The 24,477-nt window shown below is 36.0% G+C and overlaps 1 protein-coding gene and 1 long non-coding RNA gene across 2 annotated transcripts; both read left to right on the top strand.

The window, feature by feature from the left end:
• The first annotated feature begins 513 nt into the window (after positions 1-513).
• On the top strand, positions 514-2,028 carry LOC142175071 (uncharacterized). The gene is made up of 2 exons (XR_012704254.1): positions 514-816; positions 1,689-2,028. It is a non-coding gene; the product is annotated as an uncharacterized LOC142175071 (long non-coding RNA).
• A 14,708-nt stretch (positions 2,029-16,736) lies between these two features.
• On the top strand, positions 16,737-18,116 carry LOC107782440 (UDP-glucosyltransferase 29-like). Its single transcript, XM_016603326.1, has one exon. The coding sequence runs from the start codon at positions 16,737-16,739 to the stop codon at positions 18,114-18,116; it is 1,380 nt and encodes a 459-aa protein (XP_016458812.1).
• Positions 18,117-24,477: the final 6,361 nt, after the last annotated feature.

Consider the following 24,477-nt stretch of genomic DNA (forward strand, 5'->3'; position numbering starts at 1 on the left):
TAAGACTCGGGGATGAGATCATCTTGACATTAACGTATTTACGCTAATTGTAACAAGCGATAAATAAGTGTCATGAAGGATAAAGTGTACACGAATTAAAAAAAATGAGTTTCGTTAAAAATGGCCAATTTGGGATAAAATACGGGTCGAGCGATAATACCCGATAATTATGGACTAGTACCATGCAAGGTACTATATGACCACGGTAGTACGATGTATAAAGTATATTAAAAATAAATAGAATTTTAAGTAATTCGAGATAATTTTTAAATTATGCGGGTAATTAATTAATTACCGGATAACAAAATATTACCCAGTTAACTAATAAGTGGATAATAATTTATAAAATATATCCATCTAAAATGTGGGAAAAAAGCCACCATGACAAAAATGACTCATTAGTCATTATGCCATGTGGCTATGTAAGAGCTCATTGAAAATTTAACCAAATAAAACTTGTAACAAGAATAAGAGATTAAGAACTCATTCAACATTCTGAATATATCCATACTAGCTCATGGAAACGTTATTCATTCTAAAGGAAAGCTTCCTTTCTTAGTTTATAGGTTGAGGATCAGAATCTAAGTTTCATAAGGAAACGTTAGAAATTCCAAACAACAAAAACTTTTCCTTTCTTTGTTGAACACTTCAAAATCAACAACAGAATCCCCAACGTCCAGTCACTTCAATGCCAAGAACGAAAGCTGATTTCGTTCATCAATTTCGAAACGCATAAGCTTAATTCTATTTTTGGGTCTAAGTTCAATTCACGAAGGTTTCCAACGGGATAATTATACGGAGTTATTCCTGCTCCAGGTATGTTAAGGTTATCCCTTCTTTCTTTTTGCATGATCCATACGATATGAACAAAACGTGCAAAAACACAAATTCCATAAGTGACTCTACTCATAGAAGTAATAGAAATATCTATGTTATTTAATTTCCATGTGTCATAATATTTTATCATTCGTTCATGGGTCTCAGAAAAATACGAAAGTTGAAAAGATGTTACTTTATGATATTGCTCAAGAGGCAAAATGGTCTTATGACATTCCGAATGATTTTATTGACGTACTTTACATGCATTGCATTCATGTGCATTGACCCATGACCAGATGGCGTTATATACGCGTATATATGTAAATATATGTATATGGGATACGGGAAAAGGTTATGGCGTTATATACGCACCACCACCTGATCAGCTGGTATATGATGATGATGTTGCCTACAGTGGCTGAAATATGATTCAAACGGCGTTATATACGCATATATGGGTATGTATTCAAATGGCGTTATATACGCATATATATGTATGTATTCAAACGGCGTTATATACGCGTATATATGTATGTATATATATGTATATGGGATATGGGAAAGGTTATGGCGTTATATACGCACCACCACCTGATCAGCTGGTATACGATGATGATTTTGCCCACAGTGGCCGATATGATATGATGGGATGCCCTCAGAGGCTGATGATATTATGAAATATGTACCTATGCACGACATGACATTCATACGCATATGCATGACATTAAAAGTAATTTATGATTTACAAAGTTATTCAGACTTACAGGTTGAGTTATGTACTCTATATGTCTTCCATATCTCTCATGTATTTACTTATGTGCCTTACATACTCAGTACATTATTCGTACTGACGTCCCTTTTGCCTGGAGATGCTGCGTTTCATGCCCGCAGGTCCCGATAGATAGGTCGAGAGCCCTCCAAGTAGGCTATCAGCTCAGCGAAAGATGTTGGTGTGCTCCATTTGCTTCGGAGTTGCTCGTTTAGTTAGTATTATTTAGACGTGTATTGTTTAGCGTGGCGGGACTCTGTCCCGACCCTTATGGCATTTATGTATTCTTAGAGGCTTGTAGACATATGTCGTGTACGTGAAAGATTGTATGGCCTTGTCGGCCTATGTCTTGAGTTTATAAATGATTATGTTGGCCTATTAGGCTTGTATTTCACGTGTATATGATGATGTGATAAGAAAGATACGTTACGTTGGTGCTCGGTTGAGTAAGGTGTCGGGTGCCCGTCGCGGCCCATCGGTTTGGGTCGTGACACGTTTACCGTGAGAATTGCGGCCTAGATCATTCCACGGCACCGCTTAGTGACTCTTTCTTGCTGATATCTATGTTGTAATTATGTGATTAAGTTAATGAGCTATAAATCATGCTAAGGCTTCACGCCAATACTGTTGAGACCCGATAGGTTGTTTCTTGCTGTCATATCATTAGCTTCATTGATATTCTGTACCCAATCCTGTTCATGCATATTATATCATGCATCAGTCTCGATTATTATTATTTGACACATCATATCATTGTTCGGGCTAGTATCATGATATTTTGAGCCCGTGTGTGTGAGACTGGAGAGTGATGACTGAGTGAGGCCGAGAGCCTGATATTGAGTGACAGTATGGGATCGGGCTCCACGCGCAACGAGATATTGAACATGCCTTCATTGGCTTGTTATAGCGCTTGGGCTAAGAGAAGCCCCTCCGGAGTCTTTACACCCCCAGTGAGCGCAGTTGATATTATTGAGGGATGGATCTTCCCTGGACATGGATCTTGTCCGAAGTACTTATTATCTGGAGATGGATCTTCTCCATGATGGATGGATTGACCTGTTCCTCGGTACTGGAAACTGTTGGTCTGTGATGTGTATATATTCTGGGATGGATCTTCCCTAGGCCTTGTGAGCCATATACAGTACCGAGTGGTTGTGAGGTTGTTATTGATATTATCGGGAGATGGATTTTCTCCATAGGCTGGAATGGCCTTCCTCGGTACTAAGTGACTGTTGTCAGAGATATATATATTCCTGGATGGGTCTTCCCTGGGCCGTACGCACCATATACAGTACTAAGTGGACAAGCATCTGAGATTGTGGGCACATGATGTTGATACCCAATTTTTTCCTATATATTTTTAATATGGATAAATATTTTTAAAATAGCATATATATCCATATATAAAAATGCACAAAGTTTTTATAATTGTTTCTATAATTTTAAAGATTTTAAATTGATTTATTTCCTCCCCTTTTTACTCATAAAATTCCAATTATTATCCCTCAAATTATTGTTGTGGTAATTTAGTCATCTAAATTCTATATTTATGCCAAAATATTGTTAAAATATTTTTAGTGCATTTTTATAATTGCATTTTGTATTTTTAAAGCTAATTTGCATATAATTGCAATATTAGCCTTATTAATGTACAATTACGTTTTATATGGATAAAATGATCTTCTATATTTTCAAAATGTTAAATATCTATTTTTAAATCATTTTAGTACACAAATTTATTTTGTAGAAATCATTTATTATTTATTATAAATTATATAGGGTTAAATTGGCTATTTAAAACTTAGCCAAATTGGATTTCAATTATAGCCTCAATTAAACCCAATACCCAGCCCAATTTCAGGCCAAATTACCCGACCCAAACCCTAAACACACCTACCCGACCTAGAACCAATTAAATCATGGTCGTTGCAAAGATCAACGGTCCGTATTGATTCTTGCCTTTTTTAATTCTAAACTACCCCCAACCCTAATCATTTTTCATATACCGCCACCCTAAAATCCTCTCTACTCTCAACCTAACCCTAGCCCTTCAATTGCCAACCTCTCTTCTCTGGTCATCTCTGGTGACCTCTCATCGTCTCCTAAGCCTCTGATGGTTTCTCTCATGCCACGTCTGCCTTCTCTAAGGTCTTCAAGGGCCCAGGGTCATGCCGACTTGCATCTAGGGTTCGTTACCTGCCTGTTCTTGGCTACTCTTGTGTGATTTCAAGCAAAATCATGCTATATTTGCAACGATCCTTGGGATTCTAGACAGGTTCCTTCATCTCTGTATGGGTGTCTTTTGAAACCCTAATTTCTTTCTATATCTCCTAGATCTACACAGATCTAAGACGATTTGAGTTTGTTTCTTTAATGTTTCACATTGTCCCTGAGATTCTTTACAAGAATCGTTGATTTTAAGTGTTTTTCACCTACTTCTAAAAATTAGGGTTTCAGAACTTCTTTTTAAAACCTTGTTTAACCGATTCTTTGTGTTTAAACTTCTATTTCTTGCATTATTTTAACTGATTTTATGACTTTACTACATCTTCAACTCATCTATGTTAAAAGCCCTAATTTTCTAGGTTTCTTCATTTGGTTTTGTGTATCAACATGACTGACCTGTTCTTGTTTGAGTTTCTGTGACTATCTTGCCTCGAATATGTTCCTACTGAATTTCTTAGCCTAACTTACATCAACTCTATATGCTTGTGTTCATCTTGACTGTTCAAAACTTGCCTCTTTCTATCAGTGTTGTTTAACCTCCATGTTTGCCATGTCTGGTTATTTTTATCTTACTCTATTTATATGCAAATACATTGACTCATGACTCTCTCTTTGATTGATTCTGAGTTCGCTGTTTCTTGGCTTGATTTGAAAACTTTCCTTTAGACCTTCGATTCTTCCTGTTAAAACTTGGTTTATTTGCTTATTCATGGGAACCTATGTTATTCTCCTTAAATCAGTAATTTCGAGTCCTTGATTCACTAATTTGCTATATGTTGATTCTCGATTATTTCCATATTCTGCAACCTTATTTATTTTTCTTACCTTATTTGGGTTAACCGCGTTATTTGCTGATTCTTCACTAACTGTTTTCTTAATTTAACCCTCATGTATTTATCCCTAATTGCATATTTTGTACCTAATGCCTTACTTGATTTCTTTCCTTAAGCATTTTTTGCCCATTACCGTTGGCTAATTACCCCTTAATTAAAGGAGTACTTGCATTGATTTGATTCTGGTTAGTACTTGGTTCCATAATTATTGCTGAACTTTGATTCTTGCCTTATTTTTTGCCTATTTTCAAACTATAAGTACCCTGCTTTTTATTAACACAACACACGAACACATTGGTTCAAAAACTCTCTCACACTCAAACACTTTTCTTCTCTCTCTCTCTCTCTCTCTCTCTTTGGTTACTTGCTAATATTCTGAGTTAGCCGGCTGCAAGCCAAGGCTAACTATTGTGCTTTCCTATTCCTTACTTTGTGTTTACTCTCTCTCTCTACTGGTATGTTCTGATTTCAATTCAAGTCTCAAAACCAATATGTTTCTTTTACTACTTCAGTTTATCATGTTTCTAATTTGTTTCTATCTATGGTTCTGTTGTTCAACATGCAATTAACATGTTTACATTATTGTTTCATCTAGCGTGCTAGTCTAACCTTCTTAGGGCTTTTCAGAACATGTTCTACCCCCTCCCTTAGTAGTCTGTCTCAACATGACTCTACCCTGCTTTGACTGCTTGTCTACTTGTTATCCAGTTTTGATATGCAAGCTGATCTGTCACTTTAAATGGCTAATTCTATGATTGTTTCTGAAACTCTTGTTGTATTGGTACCAATAGCTATCCCCTAATCTCTTAAACCCCACAAGAACTGCTATGCTCCTGATACTATGTGCTCTATGTGTCCCCAATTCCCATTCCCATGTATGAAGGACTGTTATTTGAGTATTGATGAACTTGTTTGACTGACCTGTTGCTTGTTTAATTACACCACTATTTTCAAAAGTTGTTTACCCAACAACTCTCTTGCTTACAAAGTTATTTCAACTAAGTCTCTTTTTTTACACTGTTTTCTTACCGAAACTCTTTCAAACTATGTCAAGCACTCTTACTCTACTCCTAAGTCCCTAGGTTCTGCCCCTCTAGTGTGTGTACTGCCTTGGGATCCTCTTGAGATATCTCTGAACTCTGGCACACTGAGGCTGGCCCTTCCACACTACACTTACTCAATTTGGTTACAAAGTCTAGGTGTGAGCACCGCCCAGGATCCTTGAGATCCTTAGGGAACTCTGACACACCTAGACAATGCTATTGTCTATGAAATTGACATTTGAGGCTATTGGAGGTTTGGGAAATCACTTGGGCCTGCTTCAGGCTCCCTATAGTGTAACTTCTTTGTCTTTATCTATTTAATTCATTCATCTAGTTTGTAATAATTTGTAAACGAATATTGGGGTGATTAGTAAAAGGGGGTGGGTAGTTACATATTTATGGGGTAATATGGGTAGAAACCATGCATATAAGATCTCATATTTGTTATGTTTGCCCTACCATGTTAGAAACCATGCCTATAGGATTTCATATATTTGTTATGTTTGCCTTACCATGCTAGAAATCATGCCTATAGGTTTTACAATCGACTTCACAAATAGATATCATAATTAAAGCATGTGATCAAGTTCAAGTTTCTGTTCCAATGGTTGTCTACATTTATTTCTACTAGAAATCATGCCTATAAGTTTATAAACAACTAGATATCATGCTCATAGGGAACAACATCAGAAAATCTGCCTATGGATCTAAAAATCAGTTTAGTTTAAATAAGTCAATCCAGTTCATGATTAGTTTACTTCGAAGTTGGTCTAATCAATGGTTTCTTTTTCCTGAAATGAATTCGTTCAAATACTTCCCTAGTTTACTATTAGAAAGCATGCCTATAGAAATTCAAGAGTCCGTTTTTTTTTAAATTTGCCCACTATTTTACAATATCAAATGCAGTTATCATGCTCTTAGGACATTACTATTCAGTATTTAGGCAAGCTTATAGGGCGTTTTCAAATCCTGCAACTATGAAAGTGCATTTTTGCTATTTAAAGTTGTTCAAATTTAACAGGTTAAAATCAGTAGGCAAAACTGATTAGGGCTTTACTGTCAAGTTTATAAAAACAAGGTTGCATGTTTCTGTGCATTGACTTTCACTTAGACGTCCAGTTCAGGCCTTTTCTCTAAACAAAAAAAACTGATCTTGTTTATGTTTGAGACATGTTACCTATGTGTATTATTTGTGGAGGTAAATCTGGGCCTTTTAACTGTCTATTTCCGTGTTTAGTTGTTAAGTCCTATGTGTTCTTGCCTGTCGCCTAGAATTCTCTCCTTTTTAAGCACCTTAGGGGTCGTCTAGAACTGCCCAAATTTAGAGGTCCTAAAATACCTCTAGGGCCATAAGGAAGGGACGGGTAGTGCATGCATAGGCAGTGTCAAGGTTACTAGAACGCTTTAGACTATGGCCATGGGGTGGGAAGGGTAGATATGGGATATGATGACTACGTGATAATGTCACATGTAGCCCCTCATTGAAGAGTGTTTACCGTACATTGTGTGGGGTGATCCTGTAGGCTAACCAACCTAGGACTCAACCTTTCCCAAAATGCCTTCTGTTGAAAACTCTGTTTTATATGTATACAACTTGTTCAGATCTTTTGTCTATTATCTGAGTCATACAATATCCAACCTGCTCTTATTTGCAATTATGTGTTTAAAAAATATTTATTTGTTAATGGACTAATTCGTAAGTTAAGTTTGGTCGGGACCCTAACACCTTCTCCTTAAGGTTATTTCGAGCCCTTACCCTAAATCTCTAGTAATGCAAACCAAGAGTTAATCTCTCTAGGTGTCCTAACGCACCATAATTCGTTAGGTGGCAACTCTTCAAATACCCAATTCCCAAAAAGGAAAGGAGTTATTACCCCTATGAATGTCAGAACTCGGACTTTCTCTGCGGAGGAAAAAATGGGGCGCAACACATGAGGCACTCTATATCATTATAGATTCTATATATATCAGTATCAGGAAGACAAAGGTAATGGCTTTAGATTCGCAGAAGGTCTCTTTAGAGCGGGTATCTCGGTTGTGGTACTTTTGGGGGTGCTTAAGAAGGATACGATGGTTTATGAGCCTTAGAGCGGTGTGGTTTTTTGCTAAAGTTTGTGGGGCAAGTTTTGGTTAAGGAAAGTGGTGTACTAGTAAGGAAACGTATCAATTTGAAGGTAATTCGAAAGGAGCTCAGAGAATTATGACAGTTTGGTAGTAGTTTGGATAAGCATGGTAATGGATATGATCGATTTTTGGGTGTTTATGATGCAGTGGGTTTCTACCGGTGTTTTGTGGCAATGAACTTAGGTTTTGATGGCTTGTATAGCTTGGTTGAGTTAGAAGGAGTCAGCCCTGACAGTTTGGTTTTGTGTAAATGGGATGCGGAGAGTTCTTGATTGTCTTCTACCACGGTTAGAGATGTATATTTTCTATTGGCGTAAGGAGCATGTGAAGTATAGTGATTTTCTTCTAGATTGGATCAAATGGAAAGTTCTTGGCTAGTTGAGTACGTAGTTGCTGGTGGCTCGGAATGGATTATGAAGTCCTCATATTTGACATAGGATGGCATGGTATATGCGGTATGTTGTGTAGGGTTGAGATAGCATGTGTAAGGTCACAGTTCAGTTCTAAAAGGAAGGTCATAAATTCTTAGACAGCACTGGCAGTTTCAAATGATTAGGCAAATGATATTGCTAATTGGTGTGACTTGATGAGGGCATACATTTCAGAAAGGGCAATATGATTGAGTTAATAATACATCATTGGTATTGTGGCACTCTTTTGTTTGATCGACTGTTGATACTCAAGGTTGCTTAGTGGCACAGAAGAATTATAGGAGTATCCCTTGTGGAATGATTAGGTATTAGAGGTGAGTTATATATTCGGATGGTGGAGTTGGGATCGGATATGATGATTCGTGTGCTATATATATTTGGAGACCCGAGTGGATCCTTTGTGCTTGGTATGTTAGATTTTGATATGATATTGGGTATAGACTGGTTGTCTCCGTGTCGTGTTATTCTGGACTGTTTCGCTAAGACGGCAACGTTAGCTATGTCGGGGATGCCATGGATTAAGTGGTGAGGTTCGTTGGATTATGTTCCCAGTGGGGTGATTTTTCATTTTTGAAGACCCAGCGGATGGTTGGGAAGGGTTGGCTTTCTTATTTGGTCTTTGTGAGGGATGTCAGTGCAGAGACTCCTACCACTGATTTGGTTTTGGTGGTGAGGGATTTTTTTAGATGTGTTTCCTGCTGCCGGGCATACCGCCGGACAGGGTTATTCTAATTTGGTGACCGGGCACCGTATCGTATGGCACCGGCGGATTAAATGAGTTGAAGGAGCAGCTTCAGGAACTCCTTGATAAGGGGTTCATTGGTAGGCCAATATGGATGTGTGTTCTGTATCAAGTCGGCTTTGTTGACTCCGAGTTGCTATTGTTGAGGGATGTGTTGATTCGATTGCTATTGAGCTTATTAGTGTTCTAGGGTGATCTATGAGTTACCTTTTCGTGTTGCGAGGCATTATGATTTATTGGTTATAGGTACATATGGTGCGGTTCTATTAGGGTCTCATAGTGGAATTCGAACGGGAAGAGTATTGGGTATTGCTCGGCGGATGGCATATCGGTTATGTCCTTTCGGGTTTGTGTGATGTTATGTCATTTGCTTCATTGTGGTTATGATGATTTGCCTTTGGTTCTAGACATCAAATTTCGCGTGGTTGTTGATTTTGAGCATAGTGACTCGAGGTGTTTCATATGGACCAGTGTTTGGATTAAGGTCGCACCTTGCAGCGAAGTTATATGGAGGTATGATCCTTCGGGTTAGATTCGTGTGTTCTGGTTCTACGATGTGTGATGGGTTCTCAGCATTGTGTTGTGGTGGTACTGGTGAGCTTGCGGTACAACTCTCTCATTTGAGTCATTTTTCATAATTTGAGTACATTTGTATTGTTGCTTATGGGTGCGCGGGTCGCACGAGTTATGGATCTAGATTGTATCGATGTGTCATGTCACTAGAGTAGTCGTGTTGGATGAGATGAGATCATTGAGATCTAGAATGAATACTATCGGATTCGATTTCAGTATGTTGGAAGGGTAATATCGGGATTCGGCTTAGAAATTTACTATGGTCCTTGCCAAAGGAGAGGGAGTTTCATGAATGGTTGATTGGAGGAATGATTATGATTCTGCGTGTTTCTTTCATCATTGGCAGTATATGAAAGTGTTGGAATGAGACTTTAATTGTTAAGAAGTTTATTAGCGGTATTCGGTTGTTGTGTGCAACTGTCGTGATTAGAAGTTATCGCTACGAGTGTCTGAGTTATGGGGTATATGGCTACGAGTGTCTGAGTCATGTAATTGCATCTTGGGTACGGATATGGGTTGATACAGCTTGTTCAGACTTATTCAGTGTATAGATGTGAGATTCTAATCTTATAGATAGTTTCGGAAGTAGAAAATTGGTACTAAGGTTATGGGCTAGGGTGAATTGTGAAATTTCAGTTATGTTGTGTTATCGGGCCTATATGGAATAGGGTTACATGGTATCACCCTCGGGTGTGTGCATGGTAAGGTTATACAGCGATTTGTTAGTTTTTGGAACAACTTTGGGCACGCTCGAGGACGAACGTTTGTTTAAGAGAGGGAGGATGTAACGACCCGACCGGTCGTTTCATGAGTTACCACTCCGTTTTTCCCATTTCTGCTTTCTTATGTGTGGTTAAGCTACATTTTATCGTATCAAGTTGGTTGACTCGGGTTTGGAATAGTTTTGGACTGTTATGAGACACTTAGTCTCTTAAGTTAGCCATTTAGTTGGAAAAGTCAATTAGAAGTTGACTTGTGAGTAAATGATCTCGGAACATGGTTTTCATGGTTCGGATAGCTTCGTGAGGTGATTTGGGACCTAGGAGCATGTTCGAAATGTAATTTGGAGGTCCGTGGTAGATTTAGTCTTGAATTGGCGAAACTGGAGTTTTGGCATTTTCCGATTGGTAGTGGAAATTTTGATATCGGGGTCGGAATGGAATTTCGGAAATTGGGGTAGGACCGCTATGTCATTTGTGATGTGTGTGAAAAATTTTAGGTCTTTCGGATGAGATTTGATAAGTTTTTGGATCGGTTGCGGAATTCAGAAGTTTTAGAATCTTTAGGCTTTAATCTGAGGGTATTTTGGTATTTCGATGTTGTTTTGAGTGTTCCGAAGATTGGAATAAGTATGAATAGTGATATGAGACTTGTTTGTATTCTTGGGTGAGGTCTCGGGGGCCTCAGGATGATTCGTATGGTTATCGAAAAGTTTGAAAATTGGAAGAATTGCAGCTGAAGCTGCTGGTTCTGTTATAACCGCACATGCGGTTAGAGGGCCGTAGGTGCGACGATCGCAGAAGCGTAAGTTAAAACGCACCTGCGAGCCCGCAGGTGCGAATGAGGTATCTTAAATGAAATTCCATAGAAGCGGAGGATTATGCGCAGATACGGCCCCGCAGGTGCATAATGGGGACCGCAGGTGCGGAAGTGCTAGGCAGAGTGTATATAAAGGCTCCTTCCCGAATTTTTGGTCATTCTTCACCATTTTTTGCCAGGATTTGAGCTTTGGGCAGTGATTTTCAAGAGGAATCAAGGATTTTCAGTGGGTTAAGTTACTTGGGCTTTATTATTTGTATTTGTGATGATTTTTTCATTGTTTAATCATGATATTAGTGGAAATTAGGGAAGAAAGTTGGGAGATTAGGGCTTGAAATTTGAAGAGTTGAATTGGGGATTTGAGGGTCCATTTGAGGTCCAATTTTGATGTTCTTGGTATGTATAGACTCGTGGGAGGATGAGAATTATTATGATGTAATTTTTATCAAATTTCGAGACGTGGGACCGAGGGCGGGTTCGAACAAATTTGAGATTTTTGGTCTAAATTGATAATTTTAGTATGGGTTTCATTTCTTTAGCATATATTGATGATAATATACTGATTTTGGATAGAGTCGGAGCATTTGGAGGCCAAATCGAGAGGCAAGGGCATCGCGGGCTAGAGTTTGGTTGGCTTGAGGTAAGTAACGCTTCCAAACTTGGTTCTGAGGGTTCGAAACCCCGAACTATGTGTTTTATGATTACTATTAAGGTGACGCAAATGCTAAGTGACGGGCATGTGGGTGTGCACCGTGAAAATTACGGTCTGGATCATTCCATGGCACTGTTTAGTGACTCTTTCTTGTTGATATCTATGTTGTAATTATGTGATTAAGTTAATGAGCTATAAATCATGCTAATTATCATGTTAACTGTTAAGGCTTCACGCCAATACTATTGAGACCCGAGAGGTCGTTTCTTGTTGTCATATCATTAGCTTCATTGATATTCTATACTCAGTCATGTTCATGCATATTATATCATGCCTTATAGCATGTTTGGCCAAGCTGGAGAAATCAGTTTATTTTGAGAAGTGCTTTTGAAAAAAGTGCTTTTAAAAAAAGTACTTTTGGAGAGAATCAGTTTGTGTTTGGCTAATCAGTCTGAAAAGCACTTTTGAGAAATAATTTGTGTTTGGCCAAGCTTTTTCGAAAGTGCTTTTAAGCGTCAAATTACGAATAAGGACATGAATAGATTTACTTAATAATTAATATTATAAGTAAATAAATAATATCAAAATTTTGTTATTACATGCAATAATTAAAACAAAATTCATTTTATTTAAGTAAAATATGAAAATAAAATTAAAAAGTACTTAATTCTTTTAATATAAGTTAAATATATTAAATTTCCTTCAACAAATATAAAAACATTCACCCCTAAAGTCACTATATATTAGAAAGTTTCCTAAAAATAAGAAGAATTATTTATAAATTAATATCATAAGTATTAGGTTTAAGGGTTATTTTGGTATATACTATATTTTGTTAAGGGTATTTTAGGTAAGAAGAAAGCCAAAACTGCTTTTGCTTCTGTTTTTGGAAAGAAGCTACTTTTTTCTGCTTTTCTGAAACTGCTTCTGCTTCTTCCCAAAAGCATTTTTTTCCCAAATAAGCTTGGCCAAACACCTCAAATTAGGAAAAAAAATGCTTTTGGAAAAAAAAGCACTTTTTTGTCTTGAGAAGCTTGGCCAAACAGGCTATTAGTCTCGATTATTATTATTTGACACATCATATCACTGTTTGGGCTAGTATCATGACATTTTGAGCCCGTGTGTGTGAGACTGGAGAGTGATGACTGAGTGAGGCCGCGAGCCTGATATTTAGTGACAGTATGGGATCAGGCTGCACGCCGCAACAAGATATTGAACATGCCTTTGCTGGCTTGTTATAGCGCTTGGGCTAAGAGAAGCCCTTCCGGAGTCTTTACACCTCCAGTGAGCGCAGTTGATATTATTGAGGAATGGATTTTTCCTGGACATGGATCTTGTCCGAAGTACTTATTATCTGAAGATGGATCTTCTCCATGATGGCCGGATTGGCCTGTTCACTGGAGATTGTTGTTCTGTGATGTGTATATATTTTGGGATGGATCTTCCCTGGGCCTTGTGAGCCATATATAGTACTGAGTGGTTGTGAGGTTGTTATTGATATTATCTAGAGATGGATCTTCTCCATAGGCTGGAATGGCCTTCCTCAGTACTAAGTGACTGTTGTTAGAGATGTATATATTCCGGGATGGGTCTTCCCTGGGCCGTACGCACCATATACAGTACTGAGTGGACAAGCATAAGAGATTGTGGGCACATGAGGCACTCAGCATGGTGCATTTCATATAGCATGTGCATTGACATGTAGATGTAGCAGAGTTACACTTCTTTCCCTTGTTCATACCTACTCTGTTTTACTGTTCGAGCTGTTTTATTTAATTGAAAGCATGCCTACATTTCTGTACATTATTTCTGTTATCCTTGAGGAGGTTGAGTTCGTCACTACCTATCAGTCCAAAGGTTGGACTTGTTACTTACTGAGTTGGTGTACTCACGTCACCCCCTGCACCTCGTGTGCAGATTCGGGCACTTTAGATCCAGTGGTGGTGGTTGATCGGGGCTTCTGACTTAGGAGATTATTGAGGTACCTGCACGGCGTTCGCAGGCCTTGGCTCTCCACCTTACTTTTCAGTTGTATTTCAGTTGTTCCCTTAGACATTATATTAGACTATGTATTTTTCTTAGACGCTCTTGCACTCAGTTACACTCCGGTTTTGGGCTGGATTGTATCTATTTCGATAAATTTCTTATGTTCCAAATAGTTCCTTAACTGTTAAAAGCTTCCGTAAATATTTTCAAATTTATTATTATTGTGTTGATTGTTGAGCTGAGGCTGGCCTAGTTTCACGATAGGCGTCATCACGACGGGTTGGGTTTTGGATCGTGACAATAATGGAGGATATATTTAATTAATATTTTCTCATAGTACAGGGATATATATGGCCCTTTGTCGTTTATAAATTGATAAGCTTATACCGCTTACAACTTGTTTGGATGGTTGCTCTGTATCGTTTCATATTGTATCTTAGCATATTATATTGTATTGTACTGTATTATTTTGATGTATAAAATATTTGGATAAATTATTTTGTTTGACGTCGTTTTATATGTCATGTACCAATAATATAAAGAATAAACTTGTAATATTACAAAGAAAAAATAAGGTATGAAGTAGAATTGTTATATAAGAAGGTAGGGTAAATGATAAAATATGATTATTTAATAATAAGAAGGGCAAAATGAGAGAGGAAAAAAATAAGGTAACGACGCGACCACACCAAATCGGTTGTTAGATAAGTTGATACTTTTACGTAATGACGGATTTAACAATACGATATAATAAAATTTAAGTAACAATAAAAATAAATATTATATTTAAAGTAATAATACGATACAATACAATAAGTAACAACCATCCAAACAAGTTGTGTCGAGTAACGGGGTATTTCTTTTCTCGGTAATAATTTTTTTTGTTTTAATCTTATTTTCTCATTGAAAGTATAATTTAACTCTTTCATCCCACTTGGCTTGTCTGAAGAAAGAAATCCCACTTGGCTTCCGTAAATAATTGTGCACATTAAAAATACTAATTAAGAATAACGTTTAAAAATTTGAGAAATGAAAAACGTCAGAATATAAAAGAAAAGATTGTTTCTACTCTTTTCAAATAATCTTGTCTATATATAAACACTTGGGAATCTAAGGTTCAATTTTTATGTATGGAGATTGATTTCAGAATACGTATTAATTACCTTTTTTTGGCCCATAAGAGGTAAGTATTACCGCCTAAACGAAATAACTACCATAGCTTTCCAATTAGCATAGATACCAGAAATAAAAATGGAAAAGAAATCTAGTTATAAAAGAAACTGAAAAGGAATAGGAAGAAATAAAGAAAGTAGGGTAAGTTGTGGGTATACTTTACCCTCTCCAGATCTCACTTATGAAATTACACTGAATTTTATTGTTGTTGTATGGTACCATTACTTTTATATAGTAAATGAAGAAATTAGATATGGCTTTGATTATGGAATATGAAATGCTGCTGATATTCGTCAGGCCAGAAGCACTATGAAAAAACCGAACATGTAAAAAACGTCTCTTATTGGTGTAGGGTACAAACAAAAATAATCGTTCTCCACCCCCAAAGGTTATGGTGGGTCTTGGGTTATAACCAGAGCTCTAAAGTTCGAACTTTAGGAATAAAGTCCGTCTTTAGTAATAAGGAGTGCGTTATCTCTTTAATGTGACTTTCTATCACAAATCCGAATTAATCGGCCCTTTATTAGAAAAAATATGAGTTAATAGGAGTAGAGTTACTTGAAAGAAAGGAAATAAATTAAATTAGAGGTGGAAATGATGCATCTCAAGCTGTCAAAGAAGTGATCCTTCCAAGGCTACCATTCCATCTCTTTTTAAGTTTTCATGTAGTTTGTTTGACTAGCGCTTAATTAATTTAACACTTTATACTACTGGTTTCTTTGATATTGGAGAAAACGTAGGAAGAAAAAGGGGAGAAATTCAAAAATAGCTAGATTTATAAGTGGTCATTCAAAAATAGCCATAGTTTCAAAAGTAATCGAAATTTAGCCACTTTTCAAGTTAAGATAAATTTAAACGAAAACACTGTTCAAAATTCGGAAAAATACTCCTTTATAAACCGGTCCAGCATAATATACTGGAGATTGGAGCAGTATATTATACTGGAACTTTCCGCGTGTTGGAGTTCCAGCATAATATGCTGGAATTCCATATAGAGGTGCACCGATCTTCAGTATATTATGCTGGAACTTTCCATGTTGCAGCAAAATAGTGGCTATTTTTTAATAACTTTACAAACGCTGGCTATTTTTGAATGACCAGTCCAAAAACTAGCTAGTCCTTGCTATTTTTACAAGAAAAAGTTTACTACTAGTAAAACATATTGTGGCCAGCAAAGCACTGGATCAAACTCGAATAATTCATGAAGGGATGAAATTTGACATTTGAATCAACATGAATTGAAAGAGGGAATGACTTTTACCTCAAAGATCACAAGAAAAAAGGAATTGTTTTACCAATCATGAGTTTAATTTTGATAAATTACGGTCTATATTTGCACTATTATTTTACCTAAAAGATAACTACAATCGTCTAAAAGTAACTGTTTTTGTAAGAGGTGTTACATTATGTTAAAATACATTGATTATACACTTAATTAAATGCATATAAGTTGTATACATCTTATCCATATTAGGTCTAGCGTGCATATTTCGACGGCAAATTCTTTATATGGTACCATTGTTCAGCCTAGCATTTGCTTTCATCCCATGTAAAGATGCTCTTATATAAGAAGTCAAATACGTAAAGTGGATCAACGCAAAAGGAAAGTGAACCATGCAGATATTATACGTATACCAAAAATATATAGTCGCATTTTCCTTGTACATGTTTGTGCATTAAACACTTATAGATCTTTCAATCTTCAACTTACCATGTAATAAACTTGTTTATGAACTATAAATATACCTCCATATCAATCCCTTTTTGCATGCATAAAAGTTTTGAGAAGAAAGTAAGTTTGAAAAAGAAGAGAAACTCAAGAAATCATGAATGGTTTTATGGATAATCAAAAACTACTTCGGGTTTTGATGTTTCCATGGTTAGGTTATGGTCACATTTCACCCTTCTTAGAGTTAGCCAAAAAGCTCAGCCAAAGAAACTTCACTATTTACTTGTGTTCTACACCAGTAAACCTAAGCTCTATTAAGAAAAAACTTAGCCCAGAATTTTCACCGTCAATCCAATTCTTGGAACTTCATCTCCAAACTTTATCTAATCTTCCTCCTTGTCACCACACTACCAATGGTCTCCCACCTCATCTAATGAACACTCTCAAAGAAGCTTTTGACTTAGCCAGTCCTGATTTTACCCTAATCTTGAAAACCCTAAAACCTGATTTATTGATTTATGATTTTCTCCAACCTTGGGCTCCAAAGGCTGCTGCTGAGTTAAAAATCCCTGCTGTTGAATTTATTAGTAGTAGCTCTACAATGACCTCTTATATGTTGCATGTGTTCAACAAGCCAGGTATAAAATTTCCCTTCTCGTCTATATATTATCGTGACTATGAGATCGCTCGTATAGAGAAAGATGAATCATCTATGCCTATGGAAAAGCTTGAGGAAGATAAAAAGCGAGTTAGAGATTGTTTTTACCTATCTAGTGATATTGTTTTGATAAAAAGTTTTAAGGAGATTGAGGGTAAGTATAGTGATTATGTCACTAATTCAACTGGGAAAAAAGTTGTGCCAGTTGGTCCATTAGTTCAAGAACCTACTCTTGACGATGGAGAATCAGAGTTAATAACATGGTTGAATGAAAAGGAGGAGAAATCCACAATATTTGTATCTTTTGGAAGTGAATATTTTTTGTCCAAGGAAGATTTACTGGAGATTGCTTGTGGGTTGGAAAATAGTAAGGTGAATTTTATATGGCCTATAAGGTTTCAAAAAGAGAAAGATGTTGAACTTCAAGAGGCATTACCTAAAGGTTTTTTCAATAGGGTAGGGAATAGGGGAAAAGTTTTTAAAGGATGGGCACCACAGGCAAAAATCTTGGAGCATTCAAGTATCGGCGGATTTGTGAGTCATTGTGGATGGAGTTCTGTAATGGAAAGCATGAAATATGGTGTTCCGATTATCGCTATGCCAATGCATATTGATCAACCAATTAACTCTAGGCTTGTTGAAGAGATTGGTATTGCTGTGGAAGTTGTGAGGGACAGTAATGCAAAGCTTCATAGGGAGGTAGTTGCAGCCATAATCAACCAAGTGGTGGTAGAGAAGGAAGGTGAATTTGTAAGGCAAAAGGCGAGGGATATGCAGGAAATCCTTTGTTCCAAAGGAGATGAAGAAATTGAAGAAGTTGCCAAAGAGTTGGAAAAGCTTTGTGCTAAGAAAACTCACAGTTTTATCGAAGGTTTTTAGGTTGTTAGTAAAGATTTATCTTCTAGTACTATTTTTATTTAGATGCTTATATAGTATAGTAGCTAGGGTGTTTTTGTTGCTTTATTAGTTAGGATTAAATCGTACTAGCTAGTCTTGTTCCCATGTTTTTTCATATGTTGGACACCCTACTATTATAAATTAGTTTTTATTTCCTACTATTTTAATTCCATTATCCAAGTTAAAAGTCAAATGATTCGGTGAAAGCTTTCAATTACAGGACTATCTTAGTTCTATTTTCTTTTCTTACTATTTCTCTAATTTAGGTTCTTGTGGTTATAATGGAAATAGTTCAATAATTGTATCGAGAGATGCATGGAATGTTTTTTAGCAACTTGGTGATTTTCAGCAACATTGTCCTTTTCTCGTCAAAGTCGAACAAGTAGATGGAAAAATCAGAATAAAATTAACCAGTTCACATATAGGTTAAGAAAGGGTCCCTAGACTCTAGGAAAAACTCGTACGTCATAACATCTTGTACTTGATATAATGATAAAATAGTGTTCCCTCCGTTTTAATTTAGATGGCACATTTCACTTATCGAAAGTCAATTTGATTAAATTTTGAAACTAAATTGTTTGAACACAAATCTATATTGAACATTCTTGTTATAAAATAAAGACTGTAAAGTAAAGACAAGTATAGAGAGAAACTGACATATTATTCGAATTCAAACTGATATAATGTACTGAAATCTCTTCTATTTATAGAAGAAAGAAAGTTGATGTGTAAGTTGGTACTGCAAGCTGCTGTGTAAGCTGCTACGATATATGGATAATCTTCTACTAAGAGTAATGTTTATCCATAACGGAGTACTGAAAGGATAAGCTCATTGTACCAGGTATAGATAATCTTCTACTGGGGCCAATGTTTATCCATAACGGAGTACTGAAAAAATAAGCTCATTGTATCAATTATGGATAATATTCTACCGGGGGTAATGTTTATCCATAATGGAGTATCGAAAGGATAAGCTCATTATACTCGACATGGATAATCTTCTACCGGAAGTAATGTTTATTCATAACGGAGTATCGAAAGGATAAGCTTATTATACCTAGTATGGATAATCTTCTACCGAGGATAATGTTTATCTATAACCGGGTATCGAAGTGATAAGCTTCTTCAGGAGGCTTATTTCCAATAGAGTACTAAATAGATAAACATATTTACGGCGGAGTCCCATATGGATAAGCTTCTTCAGGAAGCTCATTTACAACGGGGTACTAAATGAACATCCATAATATAATATATTTATAACACTCCCCCTTGGATGTTTATTAAAAGATAATGTGCCTCATTAAAACCTTACTAGGAAAAATCACGTGGGAAAAAAAATCCTAGTGAAGAAAAAAGAGTACACATATTGAGTAATACGCATTGCTAGGTGCCTCATTAAAAACCTTGTAAGGAAAACCCCGTGGGAAAAAACCTTTGTAAGGAAAAAAGAGTGCATCGCGTATTTTACTCCCCCTGATGAAAATTTTGTTTCAAATATTTGAGTCTCCGCATTCTATTCTTGTATTTGCATAACCAATACGATCTGCACCACATTTGTTAGCATTAGCAAGATACATAAATGCATAACAATTGCACTGAGATAGAGTATTTCAGGACCAAGGAGTTCTTCATCCTCTTCTGGAGGTCGGAACGGATCCTTATTCACTTCAAGTGATCGAACACCCATTGGTGTACTTAATGGGTGTGCTTTGTCCATGTAAAAGCGTTTAATGACTCTTTCTGCATAGGATTGATGGATAAAGATCATGTCTGCTAAATATTCAATTTGCAGACCAAAGACAAATTTTTATGTTTCCAAGATCTTTCATCTCAAATTCTTTCTTAAGATATTCAATTGTCTTTTTGGAGCTCTTCTGGAGTTCCAACAAGATTTATGTCATCAACATAAACAACAAGTACAACAAATTATGATGACATTTTCTTTATAAAAATACATGGACAAATAACCTCATTTATGTAATCTTCTTTCAGCAAATATTTACTGAGGCAATTATACCACATGCGCCCAGGTTGCTTTAAACCGTACAAATATCTTTATAATTTGATCGAGTACATTTTTTAAAGACTTTGAATTATATGCTTCAGGCATTTTAAATCCTTCAAGGATCTTCATATAGATTTAATCAAATAACTCATATAGGTTATGACTTGTATCTAAATGGTATAACATCTTCAAGTGTCTGGACTGCTGGTCCGATCCTCACAATCTTTTATAATATTGTGCACTATATCGTATCAAATATATTATCGACGATCATTTTGTATCAGTTCCTAAGCGACATAACTTGTTGAGATCTCATCACTTTCTTTATTTTCAGGTACTTGAACTTCTTCGGGAGTTTCATGAAATGTTATGTCGTGGGCTCTTCTAGAGCTTATTTCCTCCTCATTATGATCATTTTGATTATTAGCTCCTACCATTTTTCAAGAATTGTTACCTTTGGAACTGATTGGTATACCACGCTCCATGCGTACAGCAAACTCTATCCTTTAGGGACTTTAATTTTAATAAGAGCATTTGTAGCTGAAATATGATATTAAATTTTGGATCAGCAAATGCTTCTGGCATTTGACTTGAATTATCTTCTAAGTGAGGATCATATTAATGATAATTCGATTTATATAGCATATTTTTCAGCTGTTTATTTCATCCCCCAAATGTTAAAAAAATTAAAACATATCCCCTATCTTCTTTAGGAAACATATCTTTGTGTATTGTGGTAGAGAAATTAATCATATACCACACATCAAAAGATAGTAAAAATATTTGATTTCTGATCCTAAACCAATTGTGAGGGGAGGACTTTATCATATATTGTTGGTCTGATGCATAAAAGTGTTGTTGTATGCAATTTAGACCAACACATGAAGCTTTGTTCTCATAAGCAATAGTTTAGCCATTAGTAGGAGGTATTCAATGCTAAACCAACTTGGATATAAACCAGCGTTATCAAGATGAACTGTCTTGATTTCATAATCTGAAAGTTATGCTCTTAATTGAGAAAAGCAATCTCAAATGTCGCAGGTTGACAATAAACATACATGTAACCATCTTATATATGCATCTATAAGTGGTTCACATGATAGGTGAATGGGCTCATATTCACCTTTTATATATTCCAGAATTCAGGGGTCTTAGTCCCAATTTTAGCCGGTATAATATTATGAGAACAAGCAGCACAAGAGAATTCTTGAAGAATCTTCTGGTTCTTCAGTATATGCTTATCAGAATTCTCAAATAGCTCATTTAAAAATGGCAAATGAAAATTTCTAGTTTATCATGGCATGTGCTATATCTTAGTAAACTTCTAGTTGACTATGGCATAAACTTTTGCATTAGTAAACTTCTGATTTACTATGATACATGATGTAGTACAAATTGAAGAATAACGCGGGTAACTTCTCACATACATATTATTTTACCCCCTATGATTGTGGAAACATAAAGATTTTCAATCTTCCAATCATTTGTAGTATCAATATGATAGGCACTTGTATTAATAAACTTCAGGTTTACTACAACATATGTTTTGACCATAATCATATAATATGAATGACATATTTTTATATAAACTCTTCAAGAACCTTCACTTATTATCCACAATCTAATATTTATCGGACACTACCGGTATCATGTGTCTTCTAGGCAAACAGTTAGCTCTTCAGGAGTTGTTGATACATTTTGTACTATCAAATATTGCTCATACACTTCTGGTATCATGAGAGAAAATCACAATCAAATAAACAATGTAAAACAATTGTTTAAGCACTAGAAAACTCTTCTTCATAATATTTTCCTACTTCATGAGGCAATTTCAATTGTGTTACTTCTTTAGGAGCAAATTTAAAATACGAAATATTGAGTATATATTCTCTCAATTATATTACCTCTTCTGGAGGTGAATTGTAATATATTCACATTAAGAGCGCATTCATATTTACCAGATTTATTAATATTGTCACATTCACTTCAGGGGTTGGATTAATATTATCAAAAGTTCTCATCTTTCAGAAAATCGAACATAATTATCTGAATGCGCATTAATCACATCAAATTGTGATGTCTCAACCTCTTTTAAAATATTTACTACTTCAGGAGCAAATCGAGGCGTGCATTTAATATAGAGAATATTTATGTAGCTTATCTTCAATTGTAACCATAGAAAGCCTAAATTATCATTTCTGGTGATCATAGGCATATACCACTTCTGGTGGTTAACAAAATATAATTACAATGAGATGTACGAAATATAACTACTTCTGTTGGTTGTATATTTCTTGCAAACTCTGCTAGAGTTTAAGTTGATTTAATAATGTTATCCATATTCTTCAAAATGACATAAATAAGATATATTATAGTAAACATTATTATCAAATCATAATTTTTCTTTATGTACAACAATTACATAACCATACTATCTATTACAAACAACAAAAATTAAAATATTTATATTTCTACAGATTCACCACCGATTACATGACTTGTTTTTCCTTCTGGGAGTGCAAGGTAATCAGCTGCATCCAAATGCATGAAGTCCAAATTATCTTCAGAAATAAAATTTGCTTCAGCAGTTTTTTGTCTTCTTCAGGGAGGCTTGATAAAGCTCAACCAGATGCTTTGGCGTACGACAGGTACGTGACCATTGCCCTTTTCCTCCACATCTATAGCATGTATTTTTTGCATTTGGTGTTTGCATCGCTTCATGTTTTTGTTCCTTCCTTTTCCATTGCTGGTGGTGAGGAGGGTTTTTTGGTGCATTATTATTACCATGATTAAAATTTCTTCCCCGACCACGGCCATGACCACGACTGAGGCCACGACCTCTTCCACGTCTAGCTTGGTGGAAGTTCGTCTCATTCACTTCAAGGAATGGACAAGAACCAATAGGTCAGCTTTCATTGTTTTCATTAATAGCTCATTATGTTGCTCGGCTATAAGAAGATGTGAGATAAGTTCAGAATACCTTTTAAATCCAATCTCTCGATATTGCTGCTGCAGAAGCATATTCGAGGCATGAAAAGTGGTGAAAGTTTTCTCCAACATATCATGATCAGTAATATTATCACCACATAATTTATATTCACTTATAGATTTAAAATCTTGTAGCCTTAGATGAGTCCAATCATAACGTGTCTATGGAAGAACGACCATCTTCAGGTGGTCATATTTATCTTTCAAATTATTCCATATTATGACTGGATCTTTAATAGTGAGATATTCCATTTTCAGGCCCTCATCAAGGTGATAGCGTAGGAATATCATTGCTTTGGCACGGTCTTGGTTTGATGCCTGATTTTTATTCTTGATGGTGTCTGCCAGACCCATCGCATCAAGATGAATTTCAGCATCAAGCACCCAAGACATGTAACTTTTGTCTGATATATCCAGGGCTACAAATTCAAGTTTAGAAAGATTTGACATTATATAGAAAAAGAAAGTTCGTACCTCAGATACTTTCAAAGTATTTGCTGGAGATGGCAGAATCTCGTGCTGATAATGTGTTATAAAATAAAGACTGTAAAATAAAGACAAGTATAGAGAGAAATTGATATATTATTCGAATCCAAACTGATGTACATAATGAACTGAAATCTCTTCTATTTATAGACGAAAGGAAGTTGCTGTGTAAGCTGTTACTGCAAGCTGCTGTGTAAGCTGTTACTGTACCAGATATGGATAACCTTCTACTGAGAGTAATGTTTATCCATAACGGAGTACTAAAAGGATAAGCTCATTATACCAGGTATAAATAATCTTCTACTTGGGGTAATGTTTATCCATAACAGAGTACTGAAAGAATAAGCTTATTGTACCCGGTATGGATAATATTCTACCGGGGATAATGTTTATCCATAATGGAGTATCGAAAGGATAAGCTTATTATACCCGGTATGGATAATCTTCTACCGAAAATAATGTTTATTCATAACGGAGTATCGAAAGGATAAGCTTATTATACCTGATATGGATAATCTTCTACCGGGGATAATGTTTATCCATAACCGGGTACCAAAGTGATAAGCTTCTTCAGGAGGCTTATTTCCAATAGAGTACTAAATAGATAAACATAATTACGGCGGAGTCCCATATGGACAACGAGGTACTAAATGAACATCCATAATATACTATATTTATAACAATTCTGTCAAACTAGCTATCTTCTTCTTGTATTTACGTTTAAGGCCAATCCACATGCTATGTTGGAGACCCTCTATGGAAATCCACTGCTCAAAACTTTGATCATAGCAAAGTGACCTGGAAGTAAAGTATTTAACGAAATCCCAACTCTGGAGCAACATATAATAATCTCATCCCAGAAAT

Source organism: Nicotiana tabacum, chromosome 3 (genome assembly GCF_000715075.1).
Source record: "Nicotiana tabacum cultivar K326 chromosome 3, ASM71507v2, whole genome shotgun sequence".
In the NCBI taxonomy this organism is placed as follows: Eukaryota; Viridiplantae; Streptophyta; class Magnoliopsida; order Solanales; family Solanaceae; genus Nicotiana; species Nicotiana tabacum.

Excerpts from the sequence above, each read along its gene's own strand:
- LOC107782440 (XM_016603326.1), top strand. The coding sequence starts at position 16,737 with ATGAATGGTTTTATGGATAATCAAAAACTACTTCGGGTTTTGATGTTT.